Source organism: Engraulis encrasicolus, chromosome 23 (genome assembly GCF_034702125.1).
Source record: "Engraulis encrasicolus isolate BLACKSEA-1 chromosome 23, IST_EnEncr_1.0, whole genome shotgun sequence".
NCBI lineage: Eukaryota > Metazoa > Chordata > Actinopteri > Clupeiformes > Engraulidae > Engraulis > Engraulis encrasicolus.
In genome coordinates this window covers 25,461,778-25,479,005 of record NC_085879.1, presented here as the reverse complement: position 1 = coordinate 25,479,005, position 17,228 = coordinate 25,461,778, and the positions used below count along the sequence as shown (strand labels likewise).

General features: G+C 42.6%; 1 protein-coding gene across 1 annotated transcript; it reads right to left on the bottom strand.

Annotated features, from left to right (window-relative positions):
* Window positions 1-638: 638 nt before the first annotated feature.
* Window positions 639-13,548, bottom strand: cnga2a (cyclic nucleotide gated channel subunit alpha 2a). The gene is made up of 11 exons (XM_063190130.1): window positions 13,445-13,548; window positions 12,326-12,436; window positions 10,379-10,555; window positions 9,653-9,760; window positions 7,622-7,728; window positions 5,714-6,156; window positions 4,232-4,399; window positions 3,897-4,046; window positions 3,017-3,151; window positions 1,978-2,232; window positions 639-1,009 (listed from the first exon to the last, which is right to left on the bottom strand). Exons 1-11 carry the CDS (start codon window positions 13,546-13,548, stop codon window positions 743-745), a joined length of 2,025 nt encoding a protein of 674 aa, XP_063046200.1. The 3' UTR covers window positions 639-742.
* Between the last annotated feature and the right edge of the window lie 3,680 nt (window positions 13,549-17,228).

The window sequence follows — 17,228 nt, the reverse complement described above, 5'->3', positions numbered from 1 at the left end:
ATAATATAATATAATATAATATAATATAGGCCTAATATAATATAATATAGGCCTAATATAATATAATATAATATAATATAATATAATATAATATAATATAATATAATATAATATAATATAATATAATATAATATAATATAATATAATATCATTTATACCATTATTATATAATTTAATATAATATAATACATAGCCTAATCACAGAATGTTTAGGCTGCAATATAATTTTGGCTTTTTATTTATTTATGTATTTATTTAGCCTATTTATTTATTTGCCCCTGGCCTCCTGCCACTGTACATTAGGGACATTAATTGACAGACAAAACACACAAAATATTTCCTGGCAAGCAGTTATTGTATTTTATTGTTTGTTTTTATTGCTTGTGGTATGTACAAACAGGAGCAGCCTATTTACATTTTAAAATCACAAAGTGCAAAGAAACTGTCTCATTTGTAGATTATTGTGCTCAAAAGTCTGGTCAAGAGGCAGATACCTTTTTTCCAGAGAAGAGCTTACTGATTCCGTTTGCTACCCTTCTAGATCATACAAACACACACACACACACACACACACACACACACACACACACACACACACACACACACACACACGCACGCACACACACACACATTTTTTTTTTATTTACATCAGCCCTCCAATGTTGAACAGATTTGGATGAAACACAGACACCAAAGTCCTGCTGCTGTGCTCATGTCACCAGCCCATCGCGTCGCCCTTCGCTCAGAAACGAATGTTCACTTCGCTGTAGGCTCCATCTCCATCCACGGCGCTCTCGTTCCCGTCAGACAGGAAGCCGCTGCCCGAGTAGCGCAGCTGTCGCTCCAGCACGGTCAGCCTCTGCTTCAGCCGCTGCTGTGTGGAGGTGTACTCGCCGTGCAGCCGGGCGAAACGCGTCTGCAGCACGTCCAGGGAGGCCTCCAGTCGCTCCACCTTCTCCTCCACTTCCTCCGCCAAGAGACCACCACTCAGCTCCTCCAGCAGGCCCTCCTGGGGAGCCAAATGGAATAGAAATTGAATAGAAATGGAATAGAAGTAATCATGTATTTCATTATAGGCCTACTGTTCAATATAATACTTTTCTGCTCCACCTTCTTTTACACCACCTCCACACCCAGATCTCAACTCAGCTCCTCTAGCAGACCCTCCTGGGGAGCCAAATGGAATAGAAATGGAATAGAAGTAGGCCTTTATTTCATCACACAATACACTATTACTCTGCTCCACCTTCTCCTCCACCTCACACCCAGGCCTTCACTCAGCTCCTCAAGTAGGCCCTCCTTAGAAGAAAAGAGAATCTTGGATTCAGAAAGCAAAAATTCCACATACTGTACAGTATTTGCTTGAGCTAATTCAGTGTACAAGCTGATATAAATGGGCCTCCAGACGAGCCTCCTCAGGATGTCTTATAGAAATGGAATAGAAAGCCTTTATCGTCATGAAATCCTTTATTGTCTTTGAAAAATGTTGTAGTAGAATAGAAGTATTCCAAAGTGGCAAACTGAAGAACCCCTAAAGGTTCTTTTAGGAAGTATTCTATTTCCACTGTGAAAGAACTCCAAAGGGTTATCTTGGGAAGCTTGGGGTTCTTCCAATGACCTTAAGGTTCTTCAAAGACCTTTGCGGTTCCCCAGGGAACTGGGTTCCTCCACCAACCAGCTGAGCAACAGTGTTGGCTTGTTTTGGAAAGTGGTGGTGACAAGTTCTTCAGGGTTAATATTTTCACATTATGTTTCATAAAGTGGTGGGAACACTAAGATATTCTCAGAAGGGGTCTGAACATGTTCCCACCATCCAACCCATAAACTACAACCATGCAGCTGAGGGTTTTTTTTTCAGTGTGCCGTGCCGTCTGCAAGATCTCTCTTTGACCTTTGACCTTTGACAGTAGAATAATACAATAGAAATATAATTTGTTTATGGCAAATTAAATAAACAATTAAGTTTTCGTACAGTACCTTCTTTAAGATCTCTTTGCCACGCTCCTCCAGCACCTTCTTGGCGTCGGGGTACTCCATGACGGCCTCCATCAGGTCGTCCTTTGACAGGCAGAAGAGGTCGGAGTAGCCGATGCTGCGGATGTTGGCCGTGCGCCGGTTGCCCATCTTGCTGCCGCGGATGTTAAGGATGCTGATCTCGCCGAAGCAGCTGCCCGAAGTCAGCATCGCATACTGGGTCACGCCGTCGTCCGCCACCACCGCCAGCCGTCCCTCCTGGATGATGTAGGCAGAGATGTATAAAGTAAAGATAAAGTATTTTAACGTCTACTATGTGGATTGTGGAGAAGTATAATGCTAGACAAATGTCTGTGCAAACAGACATTAAAGTAGCCGTGGTCTAATAATGGTTAAGGAGATGAGCTTTAGACCAGAGGGTTGTGGGTTCAATTCCCACCCTTACCTCTCCCTACACCTTCATTGATGGCTGACGTGCCCTTGAGCAAGGTACCTAACCCTGCATTGCTCCAGGAATTGTAAACAATAGCCTCTAAATAACTTCAAGTTGCTTTTTACAGAAGCGCCAGCTAATTGTAATGTAATCTTGTCTTACAGTATCTTACCTTCATGATGTTCATCTCCTTGCCAATGTAAATTATCTTACCTTATCTTCTCTTATCTTACCTTGATGACTTACATCTCCTTGCTGATGTTAAGTATTATCTTATCTTGTGTTATCGTATTGTATCATATTTTATCTTATCTTGTATTGTCTTGTCTTATGTCTTGTCTAGTCTTGTCTTATCTTACCCTGATGATGTACATCTCCTTGCCGATGTAAAGTATTCTGTTGTGTGATGTTGCGTTATGTTATGTTACCTTACGTGATATTATCTTATCTTGTCTTATATTATTATATCTTGTCTTGTCTTACCTAACCTTGATGATGTACATCTCCTTGCCGATGTAAAGTATTATGCTGCGTTATGTTATGCTACCTTATGTGATCTTATCTTATATGGTCTTATCTTATATCTTGTCTTGTCTTGTCTTATATTACCTTGATGATGTACATCTCCTTGCCGATGTCGCCCTTGCGGCAGATGTAGTCTCCAGGACTGAAGACCTGTGGGCGGAGCTTCAGGACGAGCTCCACCAGCAGCCCCGCCTCACAGTCCTGGAAGATGCGCACTTTCTTCAAAGGGAAAACCAAAGCCAAGGTCAACTTCACAATCCCAGAAGGAACATTGGTCAAAGGTGCATCACAAGGTAGACCAAAAAAACTTAAAACACGACTTAAAAAACAAGCAGTTGGCGAATCTTAATATAAGGTGGGTATATCTATCTTTATGTAACAGACTGTCTTTATGAAACTGTATATATTATATTATGACTGAGTAATGTAGAAAGTCAGCTTTACTGTCCCAAACAGGGAAATTGGTCAGGGTGCATTGCAAGGTTGACCAAAACTTAAAACAAGACTTAAAACCCAACGCAAGAGTCCAGATTAGACCATTGTAGTCTTTTCTTTTCTCCCCTGCTTTGTTGGTGAATCATTATATAGTGTATGTAGTATGTATCTGACTGTCATCAATGGCGTGTTTGTGTTGTCTGCCAGTGTTTATGTTATGTCTTGGTTTTGTCTGATAATATATCAGTGTGTATTATGTTTAGTATCTCAATGTTCTATGGTGTTTGATGTCTTGATGTCTGTTATGTACGTATGCTTTATGTTGGCTGTGACAAGTTTGTGATGGTGGTGAGAAGGAATTTCCCCTTGGGGACAATAAAATCTATCTATCTATCTATCTATCTATCTATCTATCTATCTATCTATCTATCTATCTATCTATCTATCTATCTATCTATCTATCTATCTATCATGCTGAACCATAACAAGCCGTAAAACAAGGTATATAAATGACAGATATATAAATGACCTTGAGGGTCTCCAGGTGGACATTGATGGCGATCTCTGCGCGCAGCTTGTTGGGCAGGTTCTTCAGTACATCCTGCTCGTCCACGGCCTTTTTGTTGGTCCACAGGTAGTCAAACCACTTGATGACGCGCGCCTCCAGCTCCTTGCTGACCTGAAGGCAGAGGTGTCAAAAGTAAAAGCAAATTCATGGTGTAAGTACAATATTAGCGCACAATATTACATAGAGGGGGTACTTTCTTACTGTCTGGCCCAGGGGCCCATTGAGACATGATTTGTCCCTGTTAACAAGAGGAGGACAAACAAACAAACAAACAAACAGCGAACAAACAGGCAAACCTTGCGGAACTGCATGTAGTGCTTGATGGCGTCGATGCGGGCCTGGAACTCGGCACGCGTGGCGTTCATGTTGGAGATCATGGAACCCACGTTGCCCACGATGGTGGCAAAGATCAACACCCCGACCAGGAAGTCAAACACCACGAAGAGATACTCCTCGTCGCGCACCTGGTGAGACATTTTTTATTTTTGTCTTAGTTTTTCTTTTTCCACTACTGTTCCTATATTGTATAATCATTTTATTCTCATTATTTGTCAGGGGAAATCTCCATATAGTGACATATTCTGGTGTGCAAGTTAGGGAACACTGAACATTATTGGAGACATAATCGAACCAACAAAATAATACAATGCATACGTTGGACAACAAAACAATGGACAGTGGGCAACTGGCCATACGGAACCCCACGTGCACTAAAGAAGCTGTGGGAAATGATTGGGTGATTCCGCCGAATCGGTACACGCATCACAGTAAAAAGTTGTCTTTCAAGTTGTCTTTTATATGTTAATTATAGATGAAATCATATTATTTTCACATTTTTATGTTGTTCTAGCTAGGAGTAATGTAGTATTTAGCAATGTTGTCAACATGCATGAGTGTCATATCTATATTTTCCCCAGAGTTGGTAACAGGAATGACATTGAGATAAAGAAAGTAAAATAACGGTTCAGTCCCCAAATTCCAAATTCCCCCTTTAAAACTGGGACGTGTGGATTTGGGAATGTGTACCGATTAACCGGTACCAGGAGGTATGCCGTACATTAAGGGACTACATAAGGTTGCCTTCTGTATGACTTTAGATCTTACTGGGTGGAATACTTAACCATTAACAATAAAATCTGCTGTGTTTACCATCTGAGTCGCTAGACTGCCCACAGGGCCGACGCTAGACATAAGCAGAGTATGCAGAGGGCTTAGGGCACCAAACAGTACTTGGGGCACCAAGCACTTTGCCGCCAAAATTGGGGCCTCTTAAATCGAGATTGCCAACGTGACGTCATTGCCCCAATTTTAGGTGCGTTTTTTTCTTCTTTACACAACTAGGATTGGCGGACCAAGGTCACTCTCTAACAAGCACTAGAATTTGATTTGTCCAAGATTGGGGCAAAAGGCGTTTCTGACTAATTTGTCATGAACAAAAATATTGAATTAAATTACAAAACATACATTTATTAGTGAAGAATGAAGATTATTATTTGTATTATTATTTCATTATGAGGGTCTCCTGACCAGTTATGCTTAGGGCCTCCAAAGCCTTAGCAGCCATCCTCTCTGCCAATATTAATTTTATTAATACGATGCCCTGCCGTGGCCAACCGGTGGGGCACTCGCCTGCCATGTGGCTGACCTGGGTTCGATTCCTGTCCTGGGTCCTTTGCCGACCCCTCCCCTAATTCGCTTCCCTGTCTACCTCTCACACTGTCCTATCAAATAAAGTAGAAAAAGACCAAAAAAAAATCTTTGATTTTATTAATACGCACCGGCGCGGGCATCTCCCCGATGGTGGTGAGCGTCAGCGTGGACCAGTACAGGCAGTAGACGTAGCTGCGCGTCAGCGTCCCGAACTCGGGGTCGGAGATGTTGGGGTACACCCACTGGTCCGAGCCGAACCCCAGCGACTTGGAGATGGCGAAGTAGATGCAGGCATTCCAGTGGATGATGACCAGGATGTAGAGGACCAGGTTGGAGATGCGGAACATGTTGGGGTAGTTGGTGCGCGTCTCGGTGCGGTCGAAGAACTCGAACATGCGCGAGAAGCGCGCCAGGCGGTTGAAGCGGAGGAGGGGAGTGTGGACGCCCAGCGCGATGTAGGCCAGGTCCGTGGGCAGGATGGACAACACATCCAGTTTGAACTGCAGCGTGCGCACGTAGCTGTCCCGGAGCTTGGTGAGGTCCTTCACCAGCAAGCCCTGCTCCAAGAACCCTGTCATATGGGACAATTACATACATTATAATGAGATGGTCTTTAGATCAGAGGGTTGCAAGTTCAAATCCCACCGTTCCACTCCCTCTCAAGGCACCTAACCCCACATTGCTCCAGGGACTGTAACCAATACCCTGTAAATACAGTAAATCACTTTGGATAAAAGCGGCAACTAAGTGTAGTAATGTAATTCCATTATCCGTACAGTCCATGTCAAATACAGACATCATTGGCATAACCATCATCAAATTTCTTTCTTCATTGGCCCAGCCGGGCTCAGTTGGCTGGGCACTGGACTGCTGTGCCGGCGACCCGAGTTGGAATCTGGTCCGGGTCATTTGCAGAGCCTTTCCCATCTTTCTCATCTCACTCGCTCACCCACTATACTGTCCTGTCACAAAATAAAGGCTTAAAACCTCCAAAAGCCCACTATCCCCATTCCCACAAATGCACGTTTTGTTCAAAACAAAAGTTCGGGCGAAGTGAAATGAAATTTGACATGCCCTAATTACCACCTGCATTCTATTCTCCACTCAACCGTCATTCGTCGGAATTCAGCGCATAAAGATAGCCCACCTTAATCTAATTCTCCACTCAGCCATAATTCGGAGTAATTTCTGCGCACTGAAATTTGGAACGCCCTTAATTAACTACACAGCATTTATTTTCTGCTCAGCTGTCTCCAGTCAGAATTTTTTCTCGCTCGCACCCACTACCTCCCCGTTCACCTTCCTTCCGTTATTGTTCGGTCAATTCGTCAGGCATCCTGCCCTAGCTTCCTCTCCAGTTCACCTTACTCCATTGCTCTCTGACCATCATCTGCTGGGGGGTGTCCGCTCAGACCTCGCACATATCTGTGGGCGCAGATAATGCCAGAGGTCTCAGTGGTGCCCCGTACTTCCGAGCTCGAGAATGTCTACCGCATACAGTACTTCAGCACGGCCAGCGAACTTGCCCAATACACCACGTAATCCAACTAGCTCAGCTTCTTGGGTGATCGATCCCTTGCGTGGACAGACGCTCTCCTGCGAGAGCTGCACGATCACGAGAAGTCCGTTCTCCAGTGAGAGCGAAGATGTATGCATACATGATTAATCCAAATTTCAGATAGTGAACGAATGAAATTCTTGCTATGTTTGGCTACTTTCAAAAGTCCTCACTGTTCTACTACGTCTACTTCCTGACTTACTTTTCCCTCACTTCAGTGCGTGAAGCCTGGGCCCAACATCACATAGCCTAAGTGTGTGCAGCACCTTGGATTGAATGTTCAACAATGTTTTTGCTGACATCATGTCTCGGCTGTTTCCTTCCGCGAAACTTAAACATTGTTGAAATCATACAAGTATAAGAAATGCCTGTGGGAAATATCTGGTGTTACTACTGTAGGCCAACATAGGTCCTTTCCTTTGCACAATACCAACACACGTGTGCAGCCAAGGGAAATTGAGTACTATGCTGTACATACCTGTGCGTAGCCTGACACACACATCCAGTATGTAGATGGCGTCCGACACATAGTCCATCACCAGCCACAGGATGAAGCCATTGGTCTGCAGCTCATCAAAGCAGGCCCTGTGACAGGCGGAGAAGATTCAAGATTCAAGATTCAAAAAGCTGTATTGTCTAAATAAGATGTTGCCATATTAGAAATGTGTCTTTTGATTGAAGGCTTTAGTGTGTGTGTGTGTGTGTGTGTGTGTGTGTGTGTGTGTGTGTGTGTGTGTGTGTGTGTGTGTGTGTGTGTGTGTGTGTGTGTGTGTGTGTGTGTGTGTGTGTGTGTGTGTGTGTGTGTGTGTGTGTCCGTCCAGTACATATAGGTAGGCCTATAGAATAGGGTGCCACGGTAACCTTTGGACAGGAGATCAGTGCTGCCCTAAATGCAAAGTGCAGTAACTACACCAAAATTGAAACAGAGAAAAATGCCTTCAAAGCCTTGGTATTAGGTTGGATATTGTAGCTACTGCAAATTTTAACAGCAATATATCTAAAACGGGACACATTTGGACCATGAGGCTTTGTCACAAGATGTGTAAAGAGGTGTAATGAAGGTAGGAAACCCCCCAGGTTTGGAAAAAATATATTAAATAGATTAATGCCACCCCCCACCCCTTATGGCAAGTAAGCACTGCCCCCTCTCAGTGATATCCTTCTCAACGCCCCTTCTAGGGCTGCCCACTGCCCCCTGGGGGAGCTGTAGAGCCCCCGTTGAGAAACACTAGGAGAGATGAAGGCTGAGAACCACATTAGAGAACAGGATATGAGAAGCTCTCTCATTTACATAAATCATCATCTAAATAGATGGGCCAAAATTAGACAGCAGAAGCAGAATGGAGGCGGCCCCTGCTTTCAGTATCTCTCTCTCTCTCTCTTTCTCTCTCTCTCTCTCTCTCTCTCTCTCTCTCTCTAGATATGTGTCATTGTTTCTGCTTGGTATCTCACAGTTAAGACCCAGCATATAGGAATTTAATCTTTACAATTCCTTATGTAAGCAAACAGTTTCTTTTTCTTTGAAAAAAACGACTGTTCTTATTGATATTGATATCTTAAGTGTGTATATCTGTGTTCACGATAAATTTCACATATATTGATGATAATCATAATGATAACCATAACATACTGGAGTTTTCAGATTTGGAACAAGATAGGACAAAACTGGACTTTTTCCTGACTGGTGTGAGATAAAGAGGATATTTATCTTGAGTAGGCATGGTGTAGACCAGGGGTGGGAAATTATTTGGTTCAAAGGTCACATTGGCATTAGAATAATATATCCAAAATACAAAAGGGCCAGATGTTGCAGGCAATTTGCTTGTGTCAATAATAACAAATTAAGTAAACTGATAGGACATAACATGTTGGCCATTTCATTGCTACACATTGCAATGAAATATATTTAGTTGAATTCAGTTGCCTTGATTAATCTGAAACCTAAAAGTCTGTCTTGTGTGGTGGTCATTTTAAAAATGTCAGGATGATTTTGGTTTTAAAAGTTGTCTCTCTTTTGAAGGCACTGCGGGCCATATGAAATGTCACAGCGGTCCGCATGTGGACACCGGGCCTGAGTCTGCCCACCTCTGGCACAGGGGTGTAAATCACACCCGTCATCGCTCTGTGTGCACCTCCTTAGCAGTAGCATGGTACATTTTAAATGGTTTCATTTTAATATGGACAGAGTAATGGAATTTCATTTTATTCCATTTTATCTTATCATATATATATATATATATATACCGTATATATATATATATATATATATATATATATATATATATATTCTTTATTATGCTGACTGTGATGTGGTCTTTGTGCCACTACCAAAGCAAATTTTCATGTGAGTAGAAAATTCATGTAATTTTCATTTTAATGGACAATAAAGAAGTCAAAGTCAATTGATTCTCTTGTGGAGGAATCGATTAATTGAATCGTGGGCTGGATCGATGCATCTATTCAAATCCATTATTATTTAAACCCCTAATGTGGCATGTCGTGACTCTACCTGACCACCAGGAGGCACCAGTTGTAAAGCACAGCAGCTGCGATGACAAAGAGCCAGCGGTAATACAGGTCATCTGCAGGGGCCAGGACGAACACATCAGACTTCTTCCTGAGTCCAGGGATGGATGGACGGACGGACACACACACACACACACACACACACACACACACACACACACACACACACACACACACACACACACACACACACACACACACACACAAACACACACACACACACACACACACACACACACACACACACACACACACACACACACACACACACACACACACACGCACACACACACACACAGGACATCACAGGATTACTAAGACTTATTGGTCTCTTGAATATTTGGTATTTCAGATTTTAAAACAACAGTATTATTTTTAGTCTCATGTCAACTTGTCATAAGGTGACTCCAATGACTGTATAGGAGAAGACAATCAAAGAATATGAGATAGCAACCAAACATAGAGAAGTCACCATCAATGACTGCACATACGACTGTCGAGGCATTGCCAGGATTCATATGTGTTTAAAAAACGATAGGCCACACTCCATTGTTATGCTCTAGGTCAGACCAAGTCTCGAAAAGATTTGAAAGTTGATGATAAGTCTGATGCCCTAACCGCTTACCCACGACTGGCCATTTACCCATGACTGCCCATCTTTGCTCCGTATTGACTGAAAACCCGGGATGGGGCATGAGTGGACACTCACTTGATTTTGGCGTTGGCGTCTGCGGCGTCGTGATCGGGGCCGGTGGTGCTGATGCGACTGGGGGCCATGTGGAGCTCGGGGCCTCGGAAACGCTCCAGGAAGGAATCGGGACGCTCCTCCTCCTCATGCAGACTCTTATGTGCCCAGTCACGCAGCGTCACAACCATACTCACCAACCTGAGAAGGAGAGAGAGAGGGGGAGAGAGAGAGAGAGAGAGAGAGAGAGAGAGAAGGTGAGAAGGAGACAGATTACAAGGAGAGGGTATAGGTAAAGGAAGAAAGAGAAGGAGGGGGGAGACAGACAGACAAACAGCTTCTATGTCAAAGTTGATGTTTCTTCAGCACTATCAGGTGCACTGAGGCTAATGGGAGCTATCATAGAACACGGTGTGAAATTACTTAAGTGCACAGTCGGTACATCCAGAAATGTGCAGTATACGTAACAGAAATTGTTTCTCCCTCAGTGACAATGGGAACATCCATCAGGTATTGGTGTAACTTGGCATTTCTTCATTTCCTGCACTGAACTGTAAATGGGTACTGTTGACAAAAGTAACTATGACTGACTTTATTGTTTATCTCTTTTTTCCAGGACCGAATATCCGAGCTGTCTCTCACCAAATGAGCACGGTTAGAAATGTTATTATAAAAAGAAAAGGATTGATGTGGCTATCCTATACAGGTCTGACACACACTTTCAGACAGTTTTTTGGGGACTTTTTTGCCTTCACTTTTGACAGGACAATCGAGGAGAGACAGGAAAAAAGGAGAGAGAGAGACGGGGAAGGATCGGCAAATGACTTGGGCCAGAATCGAGCCCGGGTCACCGGTGTAGTAACCTGGTGCCCTACCGTTAGGCCACGGCAGGGCCACTTTCAGATAGTTTTAAGCCTACGCTGCCCTATAAAGGCAAAGTGCAGTAACTACATATTTTGTCAAAACTGGATTCATACTGAAAATGGTCTTCATTACACCTCCTTTATTTTGTGACAAAGCCTTATGGTCCAAATGTTTCCCGTTTTAGCGATAATGCTATGCCAATCTACAATAGCCAACCTAATACCAAAACTTTGAAAGCATTTTCTCCATTTCAATGTTCACATATTACTGCAATTTTCCTTTGTAGGGTAGTACTGCGGATACCATTGACACTAAATTGAGTGCACGCCGTGGGTTCTATTCTAAAGAAATCTAAGGTGGAGGAATTGTCACAGATCAATGGCTGATGCTTTGAACCCATTGAAATGGAATACAACAGGCCGATACAGGATAGACACACACTTTCAGAGTGTTTTAAGTCTACTGTAGATATACCACCAGGGGCCACATCTGAGCGCCCAAATTCAGTTTGACTGTCTATCACTTGTCCTGGACAACAGGGGCCACATCTGAGCGCCCAAATTCAGTGTGACTGTCTATCACTTATCCTGGACCCAACCACTGTGGAACGTATGCCTCTAAGAATCCTGGGCCTAACCTATGTGGTAATGGTGGGGTGGCGTCCACACCAATGTCTTATCCTGAGCATATCGCTCGGGGCGTAATTCCAAGAGCAGTATAATGAAAAGGAAGAAAGGAGTCGCACACTGGAGCTGAATGGAAAATCAAAAACTGTATTACACCTGTAAACAAAGCCGAAAAAAGTAAGTCAGTTTTGTTTACTTTTTTGGCTTTGTTTAATACAGTTTTCTGCATTCAGCTCCAGTGTGCGACTCCCAACCTATGTGGATCTTGTGCCTCTACAATCTCTATCTATGTGTTTTTCTTTTGTCTTTTTGCTATTCTCTCTTGTTTCTGTCTCTCCTTTCTATTTCTCTTTTTAACTCCATCTTTAACATTGATGTTTTTTTTCATTTGTTAAGCACTTTGAGCTGCATGCCTTGTATGATATAGTGTTATACAAATACAAAATTATTATTATTATAATTATTATTATACTGCAATAACCTGGACAGGGCTCCTCTTCCCCTGAAGGAGCTTTGGGAGTGAAGTCCCCGCGGCTCGATCACCCCGACCCTCTGCAGCTCCGAGGACGTGTCGTCATTTACCGAGGGCCTGCTGTAACACAAAACACACACACACACACACACACACACACACACACACACACACACACACACACACACACACACACACACACACACACACACACACACACACACACACACACACACACACACACACACACACACAAAAAAAACACATACACAAGAATTGATCTAATTACGTAGAACAGAAGTTACTTTTAGGCCTACTTCATAATACATTAGGCTACTACTACTACTACTACTACTAATTCTACCACAACCACCACTAGGCCTACTACTACTACCAATACTGCTACCACTACCACTACTGCTACTACAACTACTACTACCACTGCTGCTATTACTACTACTGATACTACTATTGATACTGCTGCTACTATTATTACCCCTACCACTGATACTACTACTACTACTATTGCTACTACTACTACTTATACTAATACAGATACTAATACTAATACTACTACATCTACCACTACCATTACTGTAAAGTGGGTTCAGAGCATATATGATCCAGCGCACCAGCGCAACAAAATAGCGCCACACTGGATTGGCCCATACCAGGACATATGGGCTGAATCTCAAATGGTGCACTTGTGCACTTCGGGCACTATGTTTCAGTACGTTACTAATAGGTCATACGCACTGAAACATGAACACTAAAGTGCACAAGTGCACCATTTGAGATTCAGCCATAGCCTCAGTTTCCTTCTGATGGTTCCTCCAAAATATTAGCCTGATAAACCAGACTAAATGTGGATGTCTAATCTAGTCTGGCCTCGATGCATAATACATCCGAAGATTGTTGATGAGAACAACCTTCCCTCAAAACCCTGCCCTCTTTGATTCAAAACACATCTTTGCGTTGTAATACCACGTAAAAGTCCCAACACTTTGCTCTTTTCTTTCAACATAAAAGTGTTTGTGTTTAAGTGTTACACCACTACTATCACTACTGCTATTACTACTGCTTCAACGGTACTACATAATGCTATACAGTAGAGGTCAGTGAACTCACTGGCTCAGCATGCTGTCAGCTCTGTCGGACTCGTCCTCCATTGAGGTCTTGACTGAGAGCCGGTACACCGTCAGGTCGGCACTCTCCAGCACCTGGCCTGTCATCTCCTCACCTATTACACACGCACACACGCATGTATGCACACACGCACATACACACACACACACACACACACACACACACACACACACACACACACACACACACACACACACACACACACACACACACACACACACACACACACACACACACACACACACATGTATGCCACACGCAGACACATGCATATACACACATAAACACAGACATGCACAGACACACATAAAGTCATGAACGCACACACACACGCAGGTACGCATGCATGCACGCACACCCATGCACGCATGCACACAGGCACAAATACAATCATACACACACACAAATAGTCATGTACGCACCCATGCACACACACACACGCGCGCACACACACACACACACACACACACACACACACACACACACACACACACACACACACACACACACACACACACACACACACACACACACACACCATTGAATTTCAACCATTGACTTTAGAAAAGTGTACTTTTGCAATAAAAAAACATGTGGAAAAGTAGAAATATAATACTGAATAGTTTTCGTTTCATGACGCAGAAAGCATATAAGTGAGGCAGTGAGACACAAGTGGCAACAGCGGAAACGTTTGCCTGTTTTCTGCTGCTACTGTATGTAAAAGATAAAAACAATTACAATGACAAGAAGAACTGAGTGCAATCCATCTCTCCATTCCATTCCACTGTTTAATTCAACTGGAGACGCACCACGTGAAGTGCAGTGTACTGGAACTACTACTCCTTAAAGGTGCACTGTTTAGGATAGTGGCCAGGGTATGTATTGCAACCATGTTGCTCATTGAAATTGTGCTGTCTACTGCCAAATTTGACGAACTAAATAATGAACTAATATGTAGGCCTACATGTATGAGCGATGAACAGTACGTTTTGCAGCTAAAAATACCTATTTCTGGAAATTCAAAATGGCAGACTATACCCATTTTTATGTATCAAAAATGTTTTTTTCCCCTCAAAGAATACTTGGAATTTGATGATGGTGGTAAGTATTCCTGTGAAAGGTATCATTTGTGAAAAGGCAGCATGAATTCTGGAAATACTTCTAAACATATTAGACAGCGCATCTTTAAATAATGAACAGGCTGTGCATCTCTAGCTGGCCTTTTGTAGCTGACTCAGCAGCTGGCATTGTAAATTAATCCTCCTTAGAGCAAGAAAAACCTTGAACAATCATTATTTCCTGCCATTAAAGTTGTTTCAGGGCACTAAACACTCAATTTAAACAGATCAAGTTTTACACTCTCATCCCTGCGGTGTAATTATGCACAGTTGAATCTAATGGAGGTGAACATTTAAAAGGTCGCAATGCACAGCTGGTTCTAAAGGAGGTGAGTGTTTAAAAGGTTGCCATGATGAAAACAGTATTCCAGGTGTTACAGCGAAGGGCATGCTGGTTGGTGTGATGAGCAGGTGGAGGTGGGTAGTGTTCACTTATATTAACAGGGCCATGTGCATTTTTTTCTTTTTTTAAATGTACATTTCTGAAATAGGGGCCCACAAGGGTGCAGGGCCCACTGGGCTTTCAGATGACTTTGCCCTGGGCCCTGCAAAAGCTGTCAGCGGCCTTAGACAATACCATATGATGAGCATCTGTGCCTGGGAAAAGGCCATTCCACTGAAAAAAAAGGATTTCAGAGATGAAAACCGAGAGAGACTATGATGTTCCCGTAGAGGGCATGTGTGAAGACGGGACCATATGCCTCACATGTCTGGCCAAAGGTCACGCAACGGAAAAGTGCTCCATTTCCTGACAAGTAGCTGTCACCTTGGAGATAGCATTGGCTTCCATGGCAACCGAGCCCAGCATTGTAGTAGGGATTATATGATGGGCCTGCAATTCCATGCTGAGAGAGAGCGGAGGAAGGCAGGTGGACAAAGATTAAACGCAAAGAACAAAAGAAGAAAGATCTTGAGGGGAAAGTGGAGTTATACACATGCGGTCCCTCGATTCCTCCCTCTCTCTCTTTCTTTCTTTCTTTTCTTCCTCTTTTTCGCTCTCTCTCCTTCTCAAGCACCATACTCACACTACCCACACACGCCATGTGTCTTCCTGCGACCTTCACTTCAGTCAATGCAACAGCTCCTCTGCAGAATGTTATGTGAAGACTCAGTGTGGCAAGGGGGGATGCATGTGTATGCACTGCTTCTTACATTAACCCATTGATGCCTAAAGCACCTGCAAAAAACGCCTGCTGAATGCCCAAGCCCTTGTTGGGACAGTTGCCCTCAGCCTGTTAAAAACTAAATATCTCAGCCTCTGATGCACACAAAAACATGAAACATGATTGCATTTAAACCCTAAGACCTTCATCTTGCATTAGAATGTGTTCATTCAGCTGTAACATACCCACATTTTTATTTTAAAAAGCTGAAATCTCAAGAGCCAGAATGCAACGTATATGTTGCTCCAGGCATCAAAGGTCAAACAACTTATACGAGTCATCAGGCTATGGGTTAAACATGATCTGGAAAAACGAAATTTGTATGGCATGACTACAGTGTATGACTCTTTGATGTGCAGGAGTAGGCAGCATCATCGGACCGTTAAAGGGACACTGTGTGAGATTTTTAGTTGTTTATTTCCAGAATACATGCTGCCCATTCACTAATGTTACCTTTTTCATGAATACTTACCACCAGCATCAAATTGTAAGTTTTCATTATGACTGGAAAAATTGCACTTTTCATACATGAAAAGGGGGATCTTCTCCATGTTCCGCCATTTTGAATTTCCAAAAATAGCCATTTTTAGCTGCAAAAATGACTGTACTTGGACCATACTAGAAAATATTTGTTTATTACTTAGTAAACTTTCATGTAAAGATCAAATTTGGCAATAGGCAGCCCAGTTTCAAGGAGCAGCATAGTTGCAGTACCTTTTTTGACCATTTCCTGCACAGTGTCCCTTTAAAAGAATATTGATTCATAAATAGACAAAGCTGGACAGTGCATTTTACAAGAACCTAACCTAGGCTACACGAGAAAGCAAATTTATTATAAATGAAATGAAATTTGTTTTCCATTCAAAGGAAGGAAAATTTGTTAATCAGATTCCTGTCCAACTCTGTATAATTGCTTCTCAATAGAGTGTCTGAAACGCCACCAAATTGCCAATTTTATGTTTTAAACTGATGTTCACTACGAGCTTGCTTAATATCAGCAAATGGACCACAAACCTCACCAAGACCACAAACCAGGCTTCAAGCAGAAAATAATGTATTTATATGTGTAAAGAAAAAAATAATTTACTGATATGAAAAACACATGTCACACTGGTGCATAATCCTTGCGCTGGTCTTTGATGAAACGCAACCAAAGCACATTTGCCAACACCAATGCAAGTGATTGCCTGTCCATATATATAGCCTATTGTGTCATTACTCAGAACAGAACGCACTGCCATGTCCTTGCATCCCATATATGTAGCCTACTGTGTATGTTTTTGTAGGCCTATGTGTGTTTTAATATCATTCTGCTGTCCTATAAGACAAATTGCCTTTTTTAAAGACATTCAAGCTTTCAAGTCAAGTCATGTCAGTTACAAATACACAGCCACGATTGATAGGAAGTTGTTAACATATCAAAGTGTAACAAGTGCAACTGGATGATGTAGCCTATGTGTGTGTGTACTCTATTTAACCCTGTGC